The sequence below is a fragment of the Panulirus ornatus genome, chromosome 1 (assembly GCF_036320965.1).
Source record: "Panulirus ornatus isolate Po-2019 chromosome 1, ASM3632096v1, whole genome shotgun sequence".
In the NCBI taxonomy this organism is placed as follows: Eukaryota; Metazoa; Arthropoda; class Malacostraca; order Decapoda; family Palinuridae; genus Panulirus; species Panulirus ornatus.
Window position 1 is genome coordinate 24,639,469 of NC_092224.1, and position 23,552 is coordinate 24,663,020.

A 23,552-nucleotide genomic window follows, 5' to 3' on the forward strand; every position below is an offset into this window, starting at 1 on the left:
AGCGCAAGGAAACAGGCGAAAGAATGGCCCAACCCACCCACATACATATGTATATACATACACATCCACACATGCAATATATACATACCTACACATCTCAACGTATACATATATATATACACGCACACACATATACATATATACACATGCACATAATTCATACTGTCTGCCTTTATTCATTCCCATCGCCACCCCGCCCCACATGAAAATAACCATCCCCCTCCCCCCAAATGTGCACGAGGTAGCGCTAGGAAAAGACAACAAAGGCCACTTCCGTTCACATTCAGTTTCTAGCTGTCATGTAATATCATTTTATATAAAGCTAAAAACTCATCAACAACAACAGCCTCATGGATACCTCATAAAGTCTTCGGGAGTCTTGATTCTACAGTCCAGGCTGCTGGATTGAGTCACTGGTCAACAAAGCTGTTGGAAGCAGCAGCCCTCAGGCCCACATGGCCCCCCATAACCTGATTGGACTTGAACCCTTTGTAAATCCCTGTCCAATGCACTTGAACTTCCCTACCAAGCATATCATGCTGTTTCTGATGGAACATGGCAAGGTGTTGGAGAGTCTTGAGCACTAGATGATTAAAGTGATCTCTCTTTTCATGCATATGGCACCTTTGGATTTCAGAAGTAGTATTTCACAAAGTCTCCCATGCCTGTCATGCCAGTAGGATGTTATTTTTTGTTGTTCCCATTAACTGAATTCATTTACTACATCAATATGGGTTGTGAAAGCTTTCTGGACAATTTTTAAATCTACAATTTAATACACGCCATAGGGTGATACTAGAATGTAGCAATACTCAATTCACAAAAGAATTAGTGTCTTGAATAATATCATTATCAGGTTTTCTTTCCTTATCCTGAAGGTCCACAGGATCCAGCAAGTCATCCTTCTGCATGAGTCAACTGTTGTTTGGTTGTTTGCTGAAGTTTAGCTTGTCAGACATTACCACTCCAAGGTCTTTTCACATTATTCATCTGGTCTATGACAACATCTGTGTCTGACAAAAATCCTGCACTGTTTTCATTTCTTCATTTTTCCCATACTAGGAGAGTTAAAATTTATCTGCATTTAAAAGCATGTTGTTTTCAGTTGTCTAGTTACAAGACTTCATTCATATCTCTTTGTAGCCTTTCAGCATCTTCTAGAGATGTGATTCTTATAACTGTTTTTGTATCACCTGCAACGGATGATATGGAACAGTGGCTCATGTTTGCATCAATGTCAGATACAAGAATGAGGAGCAGGAGGCATGCAAGTAGAGTCCCTTTGGGAACTGAACTTTTCACTATGTAGGCACTGGATATGACAAGGTTTATAACTTCCTGTTGTGATCTATTAGTTACTAAGTTGCATATCCATCTCCTAATTTTTCTAGTTATACCCGTGTTTTGCATTTCATGTGTTATTATTGCATGGTTACATTTGTCAAATGCAGTTGTAAAGTCTGCGGGTAGAAGCAAGAAACCTTGCATCATCAACAATCTCCTAAGCCATCTCCCTGTGCTATATCATGGGAACAAGACCACATGGTTTACTTAAGATTTCTTCTCTGACCGGTCCTACAAGCACTTTGTTCCCAGTATAAGAGGTAATCACGAATATTATAAAGGTGGCCCCACAAGAAGTGAGGGCTGAGCAGCTCCTTAGCAATGATCCAGCCCATCCAGGTTCAAGTAAACTGTTCAGCAGGGATGGACAGATCAAGACAACATTCCCCCCTGCCAGCACCACCACCTAAATCCAGCCGATGGATCAGGAAATCATTGTATGTTCTAGGAGATTCTACAGGAAATGGAACTTGAACCAGTGTTTTGTGATCAATGTCAGCCCTGAAGAGGAGAAAGACAAGCCAAACAGAACCTACATATCCTAAATATCTACAGCATCAAGGATGCAAATTCTAAATGGGATGATGCCTAGAACTCTGTCCCTCTGGAAGCCCCTTCAACATGACTGGAACAAGGTGCTGCAGAAACCTAAAGAGGAGCCTGAATTTGAGGAAGATCTTAAAGATTTTAAAGGAGTCCTCAGCTAAGCTGGAGACAACTTTGAAGTGGAAGAAATATGAAGTAGTGGTTCAAGAATGATAATCAAGAATGATAATCAGCCTAACTTACTGATGACAAAACGGTCAAGGAAGTCCATCGGTCATTTGGAGAAAGAAATGGAAGAGGAAGACAATGGTGACCCCCCAGAAGTGAGGTTCAATGATACTTTGGCTACTATTGGCACCCTCCTCAGGTTCACTGTCCACGAAAACAATACCTTACATGAACATATAATGAGAAGCAGGTATAGCCTGGTTAGGATGCAACAGGACTTGCTGAAGCAGTCAAACATTGACAACTTTTTCAAGCCTTAGCAGTCTCCCATAAGGTCCAAGGCAATGAGTGGACAATCAGCATTTCCAGCTTCCACCTTCAATGAAGCTTCCCTCTCAACCTCTGGGACTGAAGGAAATCCAAATACACCCAAGAATGAATTTGTTCTCATCCAGAGTAGTCTTTGCTACTCCCTGCACACCTCCAGCCTCAAGGAGGTGACCTATAAATACAGTTATCATCAAAGGAATAAGGCAAATTTCCATTACACTTGTTTATAATCCATTTATGTTAATGTTCCTTGAAAAAATTCTGGATGTAACCCATCTGCCCACTTAGTCTGTTAGAACAGAGTTTTACTTCAAATAATTTTCTTAAACATCATTAATTCAAACACATTCTAAAATCATATACAGATCTCGGTAAGTACTTTATATGCAAGCACTGCTTAACCACTTAAAAGAAAGATTTGATATAAAACCTGTCAAATGAATTCCTTGTTTTTCTTCTTCACATTCATCATAACAGTGCGTGCAATCCTCCATCTTCACGGTACAGAAAAACCTCTGTTATCTATAATTTAATACAATAAAATGTTGAAAGCAACATATATTTTCAATTTCATCTGGCAACTCTTGATTACCATAAAAAAATCCAGAAAAATAAAAATGATACAAAATAATATTTCAATAGCATACGCACTGTGCCACAGTGATTAGTGTACTCACCAACCAGAATTTTTTTGTACTGATGATTGTTTACCGTCTCCGATGAGCTTTCTGGCATGGCATTGTGTGCTAGTCTTGCACATTTATGCATTCTGTGCACCCTGGATTACTACTGTGGATAATAGCCCCCTTTCAAGCATCATAAGCAAATGCCTTACAGTTCTTTAAAGCCATCTATGTCTTGCATGAAGTGCTAGAGGAACTTCCTAAGCCTTAAAAAAGATGGAGTTGAGCAAGAGGCTGGCTAAGGGCAAGTCCCATGTGGCTCTTATGAAGGACTTCAATTTCAATTGCTTATTTGCTTCCATATATTTAAGTATCATCTATGTAAAACATTTACAAACAGGTCATACATCTTTGCAATTTCCTACATTAGCAAGGCAGCATTAAGAACAGAGGATTGAGCCTAAGAGGGAAAAATCCTCACTTGGCCTCCTTCTCTATTCCTTCTTTTGGAAAAGTAAAAACTGAAGGGGAGGACTTCCAGTCCCACACTCCCTCCCCTTTTAGTCGCCTTTTATGACACACAGGTAATATGTGGGAAGTATTCTTTCTCCCCTATCCCCAGGGATAATAATTATTACAAACAGGTACAATATCTTAAAGTATTGCAATTTCTGAATTAATTACTATGTTTAAAAGACTTGAATAACAGGAAATTTTGTCATTTGAAATGGCGGATTACCCAAGCATTTCAGATAACAGAGGTTTTACTGTATATTTTGGGATAAAATATAGTACTCTTACTTATATATCAAAAGTCTCTTCTAAAAACAGTAAATTTCTTTAGCATTATCACATTATACTCTTTCTTCTTAACTAATAACAAGCTAATAAATATCCCACCAGATTTAGCTTTGATTTTTCATATAGAGTAATTACAAATACATACAGGCAAGAAGTATGTCTGAATCTTTTTATCCTCGGTGGCCACGAAGAGCATTCCAGAATCTGACACTAAAGAAAGATCATTGCAGTCTACTCCTGGCTCGATGCTGGTATGTGGAGCTCCCTGCAATGTGCAAACATTATGGTACAATTAACATCATCTTTAGATACTATAAAAGCAGCCAAATGAAAGTCCACAAGTAACATTAAAGCACTCTAATTACTACAAACTATAATACATACAAATACAAGTGCATCTATAACCAATAAATGCCCTATTCCTCTTCAAAATCAAGTTGGTCATAACAGATATATACAGGGTGTCCCAAAAAAATGTACTCACTTTTTGACACCCTATAACCCACTGAACTTTTTTAGGGTCAACTGGATCTGCAAAAAGAAAAAAAATTCAGGGAGTTATAGGGTGTCAAAAAGTGAGTACAAAAAATGTACTCACATTTTGACACCCTATAACTCAATGAATTTTTTTAGGGTCAATTGGATCTGAAAAAAGAAAAAAAAATCAGTGAGTTATAGGGTGTCAAAAAGTGAGTACATTATTTTGGGACACCCTGTAATATGATGACCAGATACTTAAGTTAATAACCTGCAATGTACAAAGTTCTTAAATCCTGAAACTCCTAACAGCTTCAAGACACAACACCTAGTTTACCTTATACAAAGTAAATTACAGAATCAACCTTGACAAAAGCATTAGGGAATGACTTCTATTAGAATATGAAAACTACTGTAGACTTTTAACTAGTCATCAATAATTCTGAGGACAAGGATACCTTTCATTTTACTTACTGAATCTTTATTCCAAATTTTGACCATCTTTGAAGACATGGAGAGAACCAACCCACATGAGCTATGGAATTCCAAATCCTTTATAGGAAATCCATCACTGTGATCTTTTATTAGCAGGGGTTTGTCTGACCGGATGTCATAGAGAAGTACCTATGAAAGTAAAACAAAAGCATAGAAATCAAAAAGAAATAGCTTTCATACACAATCGAAACTTATTTTACAACAATAAGAAAAACTTCAATTCCAATATTGATGGTTATAAAGTAAAATAAAAAAGAAAATTAACATGAGGGCCATCCTCCCACTAAGTATATACCATGACAAGCCCTAGATTGATATCAGGCTTGCATTCCCTATCTTCAAAGGCAATGCACTGCTAAAATATAGGGTATATGGGTGGAACAACATGGCTAAAATCAACATTTCTAAGGAGGAACATAACTTGGAAACTTGGAAGAATGTTTTCTCCACAAAACAAACTTTCTGTAAGTTGTCAGCATATTGCTTCACATAATAAAGCAAGCCTCATGAAGACAGACCATGTTTCACTGACCCTACGAGATTCTCAACAGCTGAGGAAAGTGCATTTGTATCAAATCCTGTAAAGAGCTAATTCACATAGCACAAATTTTCCACATCAATGGAAAATTACTGTCACTAATACAATTAAAAGAAAACAATAAAATGAGATATATCAGCTATAACTTTTCATGGATGTTTTACACCTATACTGAACTCTATAACTAGTATCTTCAATTCATAACTGAAACATACATCGAATCCACATGGGTAAGGGGTAACTGAGGAGGTATGATTATGTCTACACTGCTTACGGGGTTGATTTTTTCATACTTAACCATGTTAATGAGGTAGTGCCAGGAACAGATAAAGACAGACCAAATTTGCTTATATCCATATTTGAACTGTCATGTGTGATGCACCAAAACCACAACTACCTATCCATAACCTGACCCCACACATGTTCTGGTCCACTGACAGCAGGTTGACCCCTGTATACCAAACTGTTCCAATTAACTCTATCCCATGCATGCCCTTCACCCTTCTGCACGTTCAGGCCCCGATCAGTCAAATTCTTTTTCACTCCATCCTATCTTTAATTTGGTTTCCCCTTTCTCCTTGTTCCCTACACTTCTGACAAGTATATCCTCTTTGTAAACCTTTCTTCATATATTTGCTCCATATGTTCAAAACATTTCAGCACATCCTCTTCAGCCAAACTATACTCTTTTTATTGCTACACCTTTCTCTAACCTTTTTATCACTTATTCGATCAAAAAACTTCACAGAACATATTGTCCTCAAACATTCAATTTCCAACACCTCCACCCTCCTACATACAGCCTCACCCATGCTTCACAACCATACTATACTGTTGGGACTACCATACCTTCAAACATACTTATTTTTTCCCTCCCAGATAATGATTTTTCCTTCTACATATTCTTCAGTGCTTCCAAAATGTTTGCCCCCTCAGCCACTCATTCACTTCCACTTCCATGGTTCTATTCATTGTCATGTCCACTCTAAGGTATCTAAAACACTTCATTTCCTCCAATTTTTCTTCACTGAAACTCATACCCCAAACTAACCTATCCTTCAACCCTGCTAAATCTAATACCCTTGCTTTATTCACATTTACACTTAGAGTCCTTTTTTCACAAACTTTTGCAAATTCAGTCACCAACTTCTGCAGTTTCTCACCTGAATTTGCCAACAGTGCTGTATCATCAGCAAACAACAACTGACTCCCTTCCCAGGCCCTCTCATCTCATTCAGACTGCGTACTCCAAGACTCTCACATTTACCTCCCTCATCAACCCATCCATAAACAAATTAAACAGCCATGGTGACATCACACACTCCTGCCAAAGACTAACTATCACTTAGAACTATTCACTCTCCTCTCTCCTACTAGTACACATGCCTTACACCTTTGATAAAAACTTCTTACTGCTTGTAACAGCTTTCTTCCCTCATCATATATTACCAAGACCTTCCACAAAGCATCTCTACCAGCCCCACCATATACATTCTCCAAATTCATAAATGTCACACACAAATCCACATACATTCTTTGGAGTAAACACCTGATCCATATATCCTCTACCACCTCTGAAACTACACTAATCCTCCCAAACCTGATTCTCTGTAAATGCCTTCACCCTCTTACTTACTGCTCTCCCATACAACTTTTTTTTTATGTTGAAGGTTCCAGTCACCAACAAAAGTCCTTAAAAAGGCTGGGCCTTAATTGAAATACAGAGAATTATGAAATGGAAAAATAAAAGACAAGGGAAAGTATTTACAAATTTTGGGAGTGAAAGACCTGTCTTTTGAAATATGCCAAGTCATAGTTATTGGGAAAAACATGGGAAGGTAGGGTATTCTAAAGCTTCGAAGTGTAGTTTGAACACACCTTTATCCCCTTTGCATTTATATGTACATTCCACTAAATCTTAGGCACCTCACCATGATCCATATGTACACTGAAAATCCTAAATAACCAATCAAAACAGATGACCTTTTTCTAAAGTAATTTAACTGCAGTACAATCCACTCCAGCCAACTTGCCACATTTCATCTCAGGTAAGGCTTTAACTACCTCTTCTCTCTTCACCAAACCACTCTCCATGACTCACTTCTTATACTAACCTGACCCTAACATCCTACATCTGCCACCTTATAGACAAAAACTTTCAACAGTCCTTCAAAATAATCACTCCATCTTCTCACTTCATTAATAGCTGTTACCAATTGCCCCTCTGTCCCTTTCACTGATGTTCCCATTTGTTCTTTTTCACATTATTAACCTACTCCCAAAACATATTCTCCCTAAAGTTTACTGGTCCCTGTTCATCCCATCTCTGCTGCTTTCTTTTAAACATCTTCCAAGCATTTACACTTTTACTCTGTAAGTACCACCCAAATGCCTTTCTTTTCTCTTTCATATGCAACTTTACTTCAACCCACCAATCACTACCCTTTTTAATCCACCCAACTTCCTCCTTTTGCAAGCCACATGCATCTCTCACGTATGCCAGTACAGCTTCTGAAAGTACCTCCCATTTCTCACCCATTACCTTGCTTCATTTACTCTAATCTTTTGCCATTCTACACTCAAGCTCTCCTGGTATTTCTTCACACAAGTCTCTTTTCTAAAATCACTTACTCCCACCACTCTCTTCTTACCGATGTTTTCTCTTTTCCAAAAACCTCTACAAATCTTCACCCTTTCCTCCACAAGATAGTGATCAGACATCCCACAAGCTGCCCCTCTTAGCACACTTACATCCAAAAATCTCTCTTTAAAATTCCTTTAAATTATTATGTCATCCAATAATGCCTGCTGACCATTCTTCCAACTCTCATACATATATTGGATATTCCCAAATACTGGTACTTTTTCATCACACAACTCCACAAACTGTTAACCATTTCCATTCATAATTAATACCCCATACCCTCAGTTATACCCTTAACTGCAACATTCACATCACTCATCACTAATACATAGTCTCTTGCATCAAAACTACTGACACACTCATTCAGCTCCTAAAACACTTGCCTCTCATGATCTTTGTGCTCAAGGCCAAGTGCATAAGCACTAATAATCACCCATCTCTTGCCATCCAATTCAATTTTTACCCACATCAGTCTCAAACTCACTTCCTTACACTCTTTCACACACTTGCACAACTCCTGCTTCAGCAGTACTGCTTCTCCAAAACCTGACTTTACTCCTAAGATAGTTACAAACCATTCTTTCCCTTTATCCTTGAGCTTTGTTTCATTAACAGCTAGAACATTCAGGCTTCTTTCCTCAAACACTACCTACCTCTCTTTTCTTCTCATCTTAGTTACATCTAAACACATTTAGACACAACAGCCCACAACTAAAAAGGATAATTCATCAACTAATGAACTGTGACAGTGCTATGATGGAACTAATTAATTAAACCACATGCTAGAGGTGAACTTTTTCTCTAAAGACACACAAAATCAATAACTTACAAAGAGCACACAACTTAGGCTACACAATGCAAAACAGGCCAATAACTGACCAGCCATGATTGTACCAAAGCTTCAAATGTATCTTTGGCCCCCTAAATGAAAAATCAGCCAGAAACTGCCCTGCCCAATACTGCCCAACCTCCCATGGAACAGACATTTGATCAAAATATAAAATAAGCAAACAAATGACATGCCATAATTCTGCCTACACTTCCAAGGCTTAAAAGTGCAAAATCAGTTGAAAAGGTATCCATCTCAATCCAAATAAATTTCCTAAAGTGCTAAACTTCAACACCAAAACTGCAAAATCAGCCAACAACTGACATGCCCTAATCCCACCAAAACTCCCATGGAAAAAAATTTACTTTACCTGTCCTGTTTGTGTGCCCACACCTAGTGTAAGAGAATCATTAAAGGCAAGGGCTGTGACACCTAGCTGCTTCACTGACATATAACTATCTAATCTGAAAAGAAAAACATATACATATATCAAAGAAAAGAAAAAATATAAACATCAATAAAGTTCTCTGAAAATTTTGAAATTTCATAATCAGGCATAATGGCTTCATAAATTTCCTCATATAGGAGGAAATCTGTAGTTTTTACAAAATCTTCATGGTATCCAAATAAATAATAAGGGCAACTATTCAGCGAAAGAATCAATCTATATTCATTAGAATGTTTTCTACCACAGTGAAGAGGAAGCATAGCATACTTCAGTACTCATAAGTCATTTATATAAAAATTACATTTCATACTGATGTCTTGAAAGATGAAATCAGTTTTCACTCCACATCAACATTACTGCATGTAAGCTCTTTGAGTACTGGTGTCTGAACAATAACTGTTCTCCATGAAAAAGCTGCCAAGATCCCTTTACTCCAGGATTACTTATTCAAGCTGTATTTAAACTTACAATTACAAAGATATTTATACAACAATGGAAGAATTCACTTCAGGAGTATACTTGATCTTCTACTGTCAATCTTATAATGTGTTGAAGTTTTGTAACGTTTCAGCACAATTTGCTTAAGAGTGCAGGAGTGAGGCCAAAGTGTCGAATGAGTTGCCATTATACATTTCATCATTTATTAGTTCTGAGTTACCAGCTGCCCTAACTATTAATACAAGAGGTTTGATTACATATGTTGAAAACAGTATTCTTGCCAATTTAGTTTCAGCCTATAGGATTAATGGTAGAGAAATACTGGATGTAAATATCTTTGCTAAAGATCTTGTGATATGCATCGTTAACATATACTATCATTATATTATTATACAAAATCACCATTTCCTGCATCAGCGAGGTAGCACCAGGAAACAGGCGAAGAATGGCCCATCCACTCATATACACACATTTTTTTTTTTTTTGCTTTGTCGCTGTCTCCCGCGTTTGCGATGTAGCGCAAGGAAACAGACGAAAGAAATGGCCCAACCCACCCCCATACACATGTATATACACACACGTCCACACACGCAAATATACATACCTATACATCTCAATGTACACATATATATACACACACAGACACATACATATATACCCATGCACACAATTCACAGTCTGCCTTTATTGATTCCCATCGCCACCTCACCACACATGGAATACCATCCCCCTCCCCCCTCATGTGTGCGGGGTAGCGCTAGGAAAAGACAACAAAGGCCTCATTCGTTCACACTCAGTCTCTAGCTGTCATGCAATAATGCCCGAAACCACAGCTCCCTTTCCACATCCAGGCCCCACACAGCTTTCCATGGTTTACCCCAGACGCTTCACATGCCCTGATTCAATACAATGACAGCACGTCAACCCCGGTATACCACATCGATCCAATTCACTCTATTCCTTGCCCGCCTTTCACCCTCCTGCATGTTCAGGCCCCGATCACTCAAAATCTTTTTCACTCCATCTTTCCACCTCCAATTTGGTCTCCCACTTCTCGTTCCCTCCACCTCCGACACATATATCCTCTTGGTCAATCTTTCCTCACTCATTCTCTCCATGTGCCCAAACCATTTCAAAACACCCTCTTCTGCTCTCTAAACCACGCTCTTTTTATTTCCACACATCTCTCTTACCCTTACATTACTTACTCGATCAAACCACCTCACACCACACATTGTCCTCAAACATCTCATTTCCAGCACATCCATCCTCCTGCGCACAACTCTATCCATAGCCCACGCCTCGCAACCATACAACATTGTTGGAACCACTATTCCTTCAAACATACCCATTTTTGCTTTCCGAGATAATGTTCTCGACTTCCACACATTCTTCAAGGCTCCCAGAATTTTCGCCCCCTCCCCCACCCTATGATCCACTTCCGCTTCCATGGTTCCATCCGCTGCCAGATCCACTCCCAGATATCTAAAACACTTTACTTCCTCCAGTTTTTCTCCATTCAAACTTACCTCCCAATTGACTTGACCCTCAATCCTACTGTACCTAATAACCTTGCTCTTATTCACATTTACTCTTATATTCACACACTTTACCAAACTCAGTCACCAGCTTCTGCAGTTTCTCACATGAATCAGCCACCAGCGCTGTATCATCACCGAACAACAACTGACTCATTTCCCAAGCTCTCTCATCCCCAACAGACTTCATACTTGCCCCTCTTTCCAAAACTCTTGCATTCACCTCCCTAACAACCCCATCCATAAACAAATTAAACAACAATGGAGACATCACACACCCCTGCTGCAAACCTACATTCACTGAGAACCAATCACTTTCCTCTCTTCCTACACGTACACATGCCTTACATCCTCGATAAAAACTTTCACTGCTTCTAACAACTTGCCACCCACACCATATATTCTTAATACCTTCCACAGAGCATCTCTATCAACTCTATCATATGCCTTCTCCAGATCCATAAATGCTACATACAAATCCATTTGCTTTTCTAAGTATTTCTCACATACATTCTTCAAAGCAAACACCTGATCCAGACATCCTCTACCACTTCTGAAACCACACTGCTCTTCCCCAATCTGATGCTCTGTACATGCCTTCACCCTCTCAATCAATACCCTCCCATATAATTTACCAGGAATACTCAACAAACTTATACCTCTGTAATTTGAGCACTCACTCTTATCCCCTTTGCCTTTGTACAATGGCACTATGCACGCATTCCGCCAATCCTCAGGCACCTCACCATGAGTCATACATACATTAAATAACCTTACCAACCAGTCAACATACAGTTACCCCCTTTTTTAATAAATTCCACTGCAATACCATCCAAACCTGCTGCCTTGCCAGCTTTCATCTTCCGCAAAGCTTTTACTATCTCTACTCTGTTTACCAAATCATTTTCCCCAACCCTCTCACTTTGCACACCACCTCGACCAAGACACCCTATATCTGCTACTCTATCATCAAACACATTCAACAAACCTTCAAAATACTCACTCCATCTCCTTCTCACATCACCACCTACTTGTTATCACCTCCCCATTAGCGCCCTTCACTGAAGTTCCCATTTGCTCCCTTGTCTTACGCACTTTATTTACCTCCTTCCAGAACATCTTTTTATTCTCCCTAGAATTTAATGATACTCTCTCACCCCAACTCTCATTTGCCCTCTTTTTCACATCTTGCACCTTTCTCTTGACCTCCTGTCTCTTTCTTTTATACATCTCCCACTCAATGCATTTTTTCCCTGCAAAAATCGTCCAAATGCCTCTCTCTTCTCTTTCACTAATAATCTTACTTCTTCATCCCACCACTCACTACCCTTTCTAATCAACCCACCTCCCACTCTTCTCATGCCACAAGCATCTTTTGCGCAATCCATCACTGATTCCCTAAATACATCCCATTCCTCCCCCACTCCCCTTACTTCCATTGTTCTCACCTTTTTCCATTCTGTACTCAGTCTCTCCTGGTACTTCCTCACACAAGTCTCCTTCCCAAGCTCACTTACTCTCACCACCCTCTTCACCCCAACATTCACTCTTCTTTTCTGAAAACCCATACAAATCTTCACCTTAGCCTCCACAAGATAATGATCAGACATCCCTCCAGTTGCACCTCTCCGCACATTAACATCCAAAAGTCTCTCTTTCACGCGCCTGTCAATTAACACGTAATCCAATAACGCTCTCTGGCCATCTCTCCTACTTACATACGTATACTTATGTATATCTCGCTTTTTAAACCAGGTATTCCCAATCACCAGTCCTTTTTCAGCACATAAATCTACAAGCTCTTCACCATTTCCATTTACAACACTGAACACCCCATGTATACCAATTATTCCCTCAACTGCCACATTACTCACCTTTGCATTCAAATCACCCATCACTATAACCCGGTCGCGTGCATCAAAACCACTAACACACTCATTCAGCTGCTCCCAAAACACTTGCCTCTCATGATCTTTCTTCTCATGCCCAGGTGCATATGCACCAATAATCACCCATCTCTCTCCATCAACTTTCAGCTTTACCCATATTAATCGAGAATTTACTTTCTTACATTCTATCACATACTCCCACAGCTCCTGTTTGAGGAGTACTGCTACTCCTTCCCTTGCTCTTGTCCTCTCACTAACCCCTGACTTTACTCCCAAGACATTCCCAAACCACTCTTCCCCTTTACCCTTGAGCTTCGTTTCACTCAGAGCCAAAACATCCAGGTTCCTTTCCTCAAACATACTACCTATCTCTCCTTTTTCACATCTTGGTTACATCCACACACATTTAGACACCCTAGTCTGGGCCTTCGAGGAAGATGAGCACTCCCCGCGTGACTCCTTCTTCTGTTTCCCATTTTAGAAAGTTAAAAAAAAAATACAAGGAGGGGAGGATTTCTGGCCCCCCACTCCCGTCCCCTCTAGTCGCCTTCTACAACACGCGAGGAACGCGTGGGAAGTATTCTTTCACCCCTATCCCCAGGGATAATATATATATATATATATACATATATATATACATACACACACATACGCACATATACACACACACACACACACACATATACATATATATACATATGAAAAATGTAAGAAATAATTTAGAAAACTGAAACTTCTAGCTTAAAATGAAATGAAATTGATGGTATTCTTAATAAAATAAAGATCAGCCAACTAATCAAGGCAAGAGGCAGAAGCCAACTTACACCTCTGATAAGCTAGTTAAGGGCTGGAATACATTGCTAAGAAAAGCACAGAGTTGATAGAGTTAAAAATCCACATTATACTCGAACCAGGATAACCATGACTCAAATTGCTGAATGTACAACAGAGGTAAGACAATAAGCATGAAAAAAATATTGGAATGATTTTCTAGAAAGTGTTTCAAAAACAAAGAACTTGACATGCGGGTGGAGAGAAGTGAATAAAGCAAGGGGAATAAAGGGCAAAATTATTTCTCACCCTGATCCAAAAAGGGCAAAATTATTTCTCACCCTGATCCAAAAGCTAAAGCTGATGAACTTATAAATGGGCTAATACCAGCTTTGAAAGCTTACCAGGTAATATAAAAGATTATCTAAGAAATTGCCACTCCAACAGAAGGCAGTTGTTTGATAGGCAGAAAAATCTTAATGATGATACATGTGTACCAATTACTAATGATGTATTATTGAATGCTATTCTAAAGGGAAGGTCAACAGCTCTAGGGGAGGTTGGGTTGACCTATGGTATATTAAATCATTTAGTTGCAATGGAGAATAGTCCTATACTAGATCTTTTTAACATATCTTTTGAGAAGGGAAAATTATCAATTTGGTGGAAGACTGGCCTTATTCAAATAAATTCCCAAAGGTGATAAAGATTACAGGCCCATAACATTAACAACTTGTTTATGTAAAATGACAGAAAGAATTATCTTGAATAGGTTGATTTATAAATTGGGTAACCTCATATCTGAAAATCTATTTGGGTTTATCAATGGCAAGAGTACAACTGATTGTGTTATAAATTGTTTGAGTAATGCTGACATTAATTATAGTTTTTGTTGCCTAAAAAGGTGCTTCTGATAAAGCAAACAAAGATATAATACTTGAAGAGCTGATAGATAAAGGAGTCTAAGGGCATTTACTGAAATGATTGGTGATTATTTGTCAGAGAGAAGAGCAAAAGTTTGATTTCAGGGTTTTGAATTTGAAGAGAGGCATCTTGAGCTGGGTACTCCACAAGGGGGAGTTTAAAGTCCCATCCTTTTCAATGTTTTAATGAATCACATAGGCAGATGTATATTTGCAGAAGGTACACAAGTTATACTTCATGAAGATGATATTCTATTACAGTGAGTTAATGAAGATTTTGAGGATGGAATCAAATCTCCCAAGTCTACATCACAGAATTAGAGTTGGTTGTTGCTGCTGTTGTTAGGATGGTTAGGAGAGGTGATGATGGACTAGTTTCTTTGTTATTCTGCATTTAGTTACTTCCATTCCTCTATCAATCAACTTTTATATACACTTTTCCAGGTATATTTAAGACTCATTCCCCTACTGCTGCTACATACATCCTTAGCACCTTTTCCTTTAAATAAAGGAACAATACTAGCTTTCACCAAATCCTTAGGCACAACCTTACATTTCCATGCTAAATTAGATACCAAATGCATCCATTCATCATACATTCTCCTCAATACTTCAACATCTCAGCCGTCATCCCATCCACTCCAGGTGCCTTCCTACTTTCAGCCTCATTACTGCCCTTTTTATCTCCCTTCTTGCTATTGGCCCATGCACTTGTATTCAATTCTTTCCATCATCCATACCCATGCATGTAACAAATGCTGCCTTAACTTTTCCCACATTCATCTGTTCTTCAAAATACTCTTTCCATCTTCCTTTCATTTCCTCCTTTTGATTCAGTATCTCCTCTTTCACATTAACATTTCCAATGTAACATCCACCTCTTTCCTTTTTCACCTCCTTCTGGTATAATTTCTTATTCTCCTTTAACTTTTCACTCAACTTTCTTCCAAAATCTCCAGCTATTCTTTCTTTGCTTTCCTCTATCAGCTTCTTAACATTCCGCTTACACATATTTTTCCCTTTGCGAAACTTCCAATGATACATTCCTTTCAAGCAATCTACATTATGCCTTTTTCTATGCATCCACAGCATTTCTAATTCTTAATTTTTATAATCCTTATAAAAAGACACCAAACTAGAACATATCAGAGACATTATTACTATTTAATCACAAAAAGAAAAATTCATTTCTCCTATCTTGAAAAGAAGAAAACTCTTGGCAAACTTCACACTTCTTAACATTTGCTATTCTGTTTCTGAAAAAAAAGGCAAAGAAATAATCATAGTATCAATTTTGCATTCCGTCATAGTTAATGTCATTCCATAAGTCAGTTCACAACCAAAAGTTTCTGACAACCCCAAGAAAAATGAACTCTTGCCAAAAGGAGATTGTCCCTTCTAGTTCCTCTTCCTGTAAAAACTGATTCCAATGCTGGTGGCAATGAACAGATGGCTACATACAAAGTTTAAGGATTTAGGAAATGACTGCCCTGCCGAGGAACTTAAGGTATAAATTTTTTGTTAATTGTGAAAAATACTAAACTAAATAAGAACTGGCAAAACCATATGAAATAGTGACGAGGGCTAGTTTGGCCCTCATCCAAAGTGATCCCCAGGCTAGTCCTAAAAGTATCATAGGTTGTAGATTAATCTATGTATTCTAAATTTACAGCAAAACTGCAAATGACAATAAAAAGCTTTTCCTGAGAATAACTTACAGTAACTTACATTTTGAAGAGATATAACAATGCACAGAAACCACAGAAAGGAACTATGAACAAAAATGAAGGTTTAATCTAGATAATACAAAACTGAACTGATGTGATCTAAATTAAAATAAAAAAAATGGCTTTCAGGTGAAATACATGTACAGCCTTTCCCTCTGAGTCCAGATAAGTGAAAGTACATTCCTCTTTTATCCCTGGGGATAGGGGAGAAAGAATACTTCCCACGTATTCCCTGCGTGTCGTAGAAGGCGACTAAAAGGGAAGGGAGCGGGGGGCTGGAAATCCTCCCCTCTCGTTTTTTTTTAATTTTCCAAAAGAAGGAACAGAGAAGGGGGCCAGGTGAGGATATTCCCTCAAAGGCCCAGTCCTCTGTTCTTAACGCTACCTCGCTATCGCGGGAAATGGCGAATAGTATGAAAAAAAAAAAAAAAAAAACATTCCTCTTCATTCTAAACAATCAACTTACTGAATATTTTCTGTAGCCATATGCATGGCACAATCCAAGACACCAACTCTATGCTTTGATCTTGGGTCCCAAGCTTCAACTCTACCATCTTCAGTTCCACATGTAAACATATAATGAACTTTGTTGAAAGTACATTTATTCACACTTATGGCATCTGTCTTCAAGGCATTCATGAACCGTCCCTGGTTCAGATTCAGTCTGTATATTTCACTCCTGGAAAAAAAAAGTAAAGATATACCATGACAACTGAGGGAAGACCCCTTCATAAAATCTGAAAGTTCCATTATTCCATTACTCTGTCAAAACAACTTCCACAGTACTAATATATCATTAATCCACTATCTGCCAAAATAAGTTTGCTTTCCGTATATGTAGTACTTTTGTAAGAATAATGTAGTTACTCTTACAAAATGAATAAAGGAGAGCTTTGAAGATAGAACAAATGTCTAAGGCAAATTTCTGCAAACGGTAACACATCCTTTGATATTTCTCAGGGTTAGAAGCATCTAATCCCTACCTTGCAGTACTAGCTTAAACCTCTCACTCTTCACTAACCAACTTTCAATGGATGTGGCCTTCAACTTGGTCCTGGTTCCCCTCTGCCAATCAGCAACTACCACTAAGTGATGATGTCATTGTTATACCAACTTACTCACTAGTCAGACTGGCTATCTCATGGGACATCACCTTAACGGTATTTAACAATGGTTTAGATATAAGTTTTTCAAAAGAGAGGGGAAAAAGTAGGGTAGGAAACAGCAGTCTGAAAAATTACTCACAGGACACCACCTTGGAGAAAAACAGCTTTTGACTAAAAACTATTCTCACAACCTTTCCTTTCTTACCTGGGTCAGTCTGTCCCATAGTCTATGACAACATATCAAATGAAGGAGGAGGATTAAAGAGAAACATTTCAACCAACAGGATACTATGAAAAAAACAGTTAATATAAATGCATCCTGTAGCACATGAGCAAACTTCTGCCATGAGGGAGGCAAACCCATCATGCAAGGCTGGCTCTCAACATTTGCATTTATTCCTTAACAAAGATACAGAGGAATGGCAAAGACCTATTCTTATTCTCCTTCATGGAAAAGCTTCTCAGAAAGATCAGAACAGAAGCCATCTTTCTGACGTCACAGGATCTGATATACAAACAGTCTTAATCCAAAATATGTTCCTTGCTTACAGGGTTTTCAACACTTCCTGAACAAACATAATCAGAAATTTCCCTCAACTGGGTCAGATGATCTCTTGGATCTAACATACAAAAGGCAATGATTTTCCAAGATGTAATCAATACAAAGGTAATATGAAACTAATGAATTTGTTTTCTAAAAGAGTTTGGATTGATATTACCTAAAACCAGTCATAACTGAAAAATGATAATGTTCTTATGTCTGGACATATGTATTCTTTGGACTTCTCTCAGCCCTAGGGGATATCAGAAAGAACTTTAAAAAATATCCAATCAGGTACTTATTGGCAAAAAGATTTCTCTGACTGTAACCAATTCAAAAGCTTTGCAATTTTCCATTTATATTGCAATGGGGGAGAGTAAGTCCCCTCAAGAAGAAAAACCTAAGAAGCTTTTCCCAAGATGGTCCATGCAGGTTTATTCTTAAGCCAATGAACAGTGATTTCTTATAGTATTTGCATCTGGCAACAGTTTCATAAACATGTTTATCACAAAAAATGGAAAAGGTTACCAAAAAGACAGCTCCTGAAATTCAAAACAATCTGAATGTTCTTAGACAACTGAGAATATTCCAAAATGACTGATACTATCTCTGGGTACAAAAAACAAAAATATGAAGCATGTCATTTGTTACACAGCCTTCTAATCAGAATGTAGCACTGATGATAAAATTTATCAGTGCAATATTTAAAACCCAGCACTAGGTGTAGGGGTCCTGACCCAAGAGTAAAATGGGTTAGAAAACCTTTAGGTATCAACCAAAGGGAACTGTACAGCTGTAAAAATTTTGGAGCAACAAATTTATCTATCTATCTATCTTTATCTCTGACACCTGTTCCAAATGAAACTCCCTCAAAGGAGTGGTCACAGCAACAGAGTCTCCATAACTAAAGAACTCCAATGCCACTTTTCAGCCTTTAGTGCCTCACACTTAACAGGCCACTGGCAGAAGGCATGTCTAGTGAAGTGTTTGCATGGGTTCCTACCTAATATTCGCAATGAGTACTTATGTCTAATGCTCCTGCCTACATGTTCCTACCTAATACTTCTATCTGCTGCTCCTACCATTTTGCCAAAAGACAGGATTAGCACACAGTCCCCAGTGCTCACCACAGGAAAATATAGAGTTATGCAGAATGAGCTCCATGAGTTAAGTGTTGTTAAGTGTTACATATAACAAGAGACTGTATGTTTGTGGACAGAATGCCAATTATCCATATGTTAGTGAGGCAAAAAGAAAAGACTGCCACCTGGTTGGAAAGTACAACTTGACAAATACTAAAGTGCTGACTCACTAAACAGATGTCATTAACCCTCTTGATACCCAGGTGGGTGGTACTGGTAATACACCTCCCTGGTTGTTGGCTGCCTACCAACCGCAGACAATTATTTTTCATTTTGCATACTTCCTATTTTTCACCTTGAAGAAGAGAAAGTAACTACTATGTGGTCTATACAATCATTAATAAAAACTGAGGCTTTTTTTTTTTTTTTGCTGTCTCCCGCGTTTGCGAGGTAGCGCAAGGAAACATGAAAGAAATGGCCCAACCCACCCCCATACACATGTATATACATACGTCCACACACGCAAATATACATACCTACACAGCTTTCCATGGTTTACCCCAGACGCTTCACATGCCCTGATTCAATCCACTGACAGCACGTCAACCTCAGTATAACACATCGATCCAATTCACTCTATTCCTTGCCCTCCTTTCACCCTCCTGCATGTTCAGGCCCCGATCACACAAAATCTTTTTCACTCCATCTTTCCACCTCCAATTTGGTCTCCCTCTTCTCCTCGTTCCCTCCACCTCCGACACATATATCCTCTTGGTCAATCTTTCCTCACTCATTCTCTCCATGTGCCCAAACCATTTCAAAACACCCTCTTCTGCTCTCTCAACCAAGCTCTTTTTATTTCCACACATCTCTCTTACCCTTACGTTACTTACTCGATCAAACCACCTCACACCACATATTGTCCTCAAACATCTCATTTCCAGCACATCCATCCTCCTGCGCACAACTCTATCCATAGCCCACGCCTCGCAACCATACAACATTGTTGGAACCACTATTCCTTCAAACATACCCATTTTTGCTTTCCGAGATAATGTTCTCGACTTCCACACATTCTTCAAGGCTCCCAGAATTTTCGCCCCCTCCCCCACCCTATGATCCACTTCCGCTTCCATGGTTCCATCCGCTGCCAGATCCACTCCCAGATATCTAAAACACTTTACTTCCTCCAGTTTTTCTCCATTCAAACTTACCTCCCAATTGACTTGACCCTCAACCCTACTGTACCTAATAACCTTGCTCTTATTCACATTTACTCTTAACTTTCTTCTTTCACACACTTTACCAAACTCAGTCACCAGCTTCTGCAGTTTCTCTCATGAATCAGCCACCAGCGCTGTATTATCAGCGAACAACAACTGACTCACTTTCCAAGCTCTCTCATCCCCAACAGACTTCATACTTGCCCCTCTTTCCAAAACTCTTGCATTCACCTCCCTAACAACCCCATCCATAAACAAATTAAACAACCATGGAGGCATCACACACCCCTGCCGCAAACCTACATTCACTGAGAACCAATCACTTTCCTCTCTTCCTACACGTACACATGCCTTGCATCCTTGATAAAAACTTTTCACTGCTTCTAACAACTTGCCTCCCACACCATATATTCTTAATACCTTCCACTGAGCATCTCTATCAACTCTATCATGTGCCTTCTCCAGATCCATAAATGCTACATACAAATCCATTTGCTTTTCTAAGTACTTCTCACATACATTCTTCAAAGCAAACACCTGATCCACACATCCTCTACCACTTCTGAAACCACACTGCTCTTCCCCAATCTGATGCTCTGTACATGCCTTCACCCTCTCAATCAATACCCTCCCATATAATTTACCAGGAATACCCAACAAACTTATACCTCTGTAATTTGAGCACTCACTCTTATCCCCTTTGCCTTTGTACAATGGCACTATGCACGCATTCCGCCAATCCTCAGGCACCTCACCATGAGTCATACATACATTAAATAACCTTACCAACCAGTCAATAATACAGTCAACCCCTTTTTTAATAAATTCCACTGCAATACCATCCAAACCTGCTGCCTTGCCGGCTTTCATCTTCCGCAAAGCTTTTACTACCTCTTCTCTGTTTACCAAATCATTTTTCCTAACCCTCTCACTTTGCACACCACCTCGACCAAAACACCCTATATCTGCCACTCTATCATCAAACACATTCAACAAACCTTCAAAATACTCACTCCATCTCCTTCTCACATCACCACTACTTGTTTTCACCTCCCCATTTGCGCCCTTCACTGAAGTTCCCATTTGCTCCCTTGTCTTACGCACTTTATTTACCTCCTTCCAGAACATCTTTTTATTCTCCCTAAAATTTAATGATACTCTCTCACCCCAACTCTCATTTGCCCTCTTTTTCACCTCTTGCACCTTTCTCTTGACCTCCTGTCTCTTTCTTTTATACATCTCCCACTCAATTCCATTTTTTCCCTGCAAAAATCGTCCAAATGCCTCTCTCTTCTCTTTCACTAATAATCTTACTTCTTCATCCCACCACTCACTACCCTTTCTAATCAACCCACCTCCCACTCTTCTCATGCCACATGCATCTTTTATGCAATCCATCACTGATTCCCTAAATACATCCCATTCCTCCCCTACTCCCCTTACTTCCATTGTTCTCACCTTTTTCCATTCTGTACTCAGTCTCTCCTGGTACTTCCTCACACAAGTCTCCTTCCCAAGCTCACTTACTCTCACCACCCTCTTCACCCCAACATTCACTCTTCTTTTCTGAAAACCCATACAAATCTTCACCTTAGCCTCCACAAGATAATGATCAGACATCCCTCCAGTTGCACCTCTCCGCACATTAACATCCAAAAGTCTCTCTTTCGCGCGCCTGTCAATTAACACATAATCCAATAACGCTCTCTGGCCATCTCTCCTACTTACATACGTATACTTATGTATATCTCGCTTTTTAAACCAGGTATTCCCAATCACCAGTCCTTTTTCAGCACATAAATCTACAAGCTCTTCACCATTTCCATTTACAACACTGAACACCCCATGTATACCAATTATTCCCTCAACTGCCACATTACTCACCTTTGCATTCAAATCACCCATCACTATAACCCAGTCTCGTGCATCAAAACCACTAACACACTCATTCAGCTGCTCCCAAAACACTTGCCTCTCATGATCTTTCTTCTCATGCCCAGGTGCATATGCACCAATAAACTGAGGCATTATGGATTTGTATGTAGCATTTATGGATCTGGAGAAGGCATATGATAGAGTTGATAGAGATGCTCTGTGGAAGGTATTAAGAATATATGGTGTGGGAGGAAAGTTGTTAGAAGCAGTGAAAAGTTTTTATCGAGGATGTAAGGCATGTGTACGTGTAGGAAGAGAGGAAAGTGATTGGTTCTCAGTGAATGTAGGTTTGCGGCAGGGGTGTGTGATGTCTCCATGGTTGTTTAATTTGTTTATGGATGGGGTTGTTAGGGAGGTAAATGCAAGAGTTTTGGAAAGAGGGGCAAGTATGAAGTCTGTTGGGGATGAGAGAGCTTGGGAAGTGAGTCAGTTGTTGTTCGCTGATGATACAGCGCTGGTGGCTGATTCATGTGAGAAACTGCAGAAGCTGGTGACTGAGTTTGGAAAAGTGTGTGGAAGAAGAAAGTTAAGAGTAAATGTGAATAAGAGCAAGGTTATTAGGTACAGTAGGGTTGAGGGTCAAGTCAATTGGGAGGTGAGTTTGAATGGAGAAAAACTGGAGGAAGTGAAGTGTTTTAGATATCTGGGAGTGGATCTGGCAGCGGATGGAACCATGGAAGCGGAGGTGGATCATAGGGTGGGGGAGGGGGCGAAAATCCTGGGGGCCTTGAAGAATGTGTGGAAGTCGAGAACATTATCTCGGAAAGCAAAAATGGGTATGTTTGAAGGAATAGTGGTTCCAACAATGTTGTATGGTTGCGAGGCGTGGGCTATGGATAGAGTTGTGCGCAGGAGGATGGATGTGCTGGAAATGAGATGTTTGAGGACAATGTGTGGTGTGAGGTGGTTTGATCGAGTGAGCAACGTAAGGGTAAGAGAGATGTGTGGAAATAAAAAGAGCGTGGTTGAGAGAGCAGAAGAGGGTGTTTTGAAGTGGTTTGGGCATATGGAGAGGATGAGTGAGGAAAGATTGACCAAGAGGATATATGTGTCGGAGGTGGAGGGAACAAGGAGAAGAGGGAGACCAAATTGGAGGTGGAAAGATGGAGTGAAAAAGATTTTGTGTGATCGGGGCC

The 23,552-nt window shown here is 39.3% G+C and overlaps 1 protein-coding gene across 1 annotated transcript in view; it reads right to left on the bottom strand.

Moving 5' to 3' along the window:
- The window catches only part of l(2)34Fd (lethal (2) 34Fd), a 115,372-nt gene that overhangs the window by 74,173 nt on the left and 17,647 nt on the right, over window positions 1-23,552 (bottom strand). The window contains exons 5-8 of the mRNA XM_071690884.1: window positions 16,996-17,208; window positions 9,166-9,259; window positions 4,764-4,913; window positions 3,958-4,077 (exon numbers count right to left, since the gene is read on the bottom strand). Of these exons, the coding sequence (XP_071546985.1) occupies window positions 3,958-4,077; window positions 4,764-4,913; window positions 9,166-9,259; window positions 16,996-17,208 (577 nt within the window). The remainder of the gene's footprint in view (window positions 1-3,957; window positions 4,078-4,763; window positions 4,914-9,165; window positions 9,260-16,995; window positions 17,209-23,552) is intronic.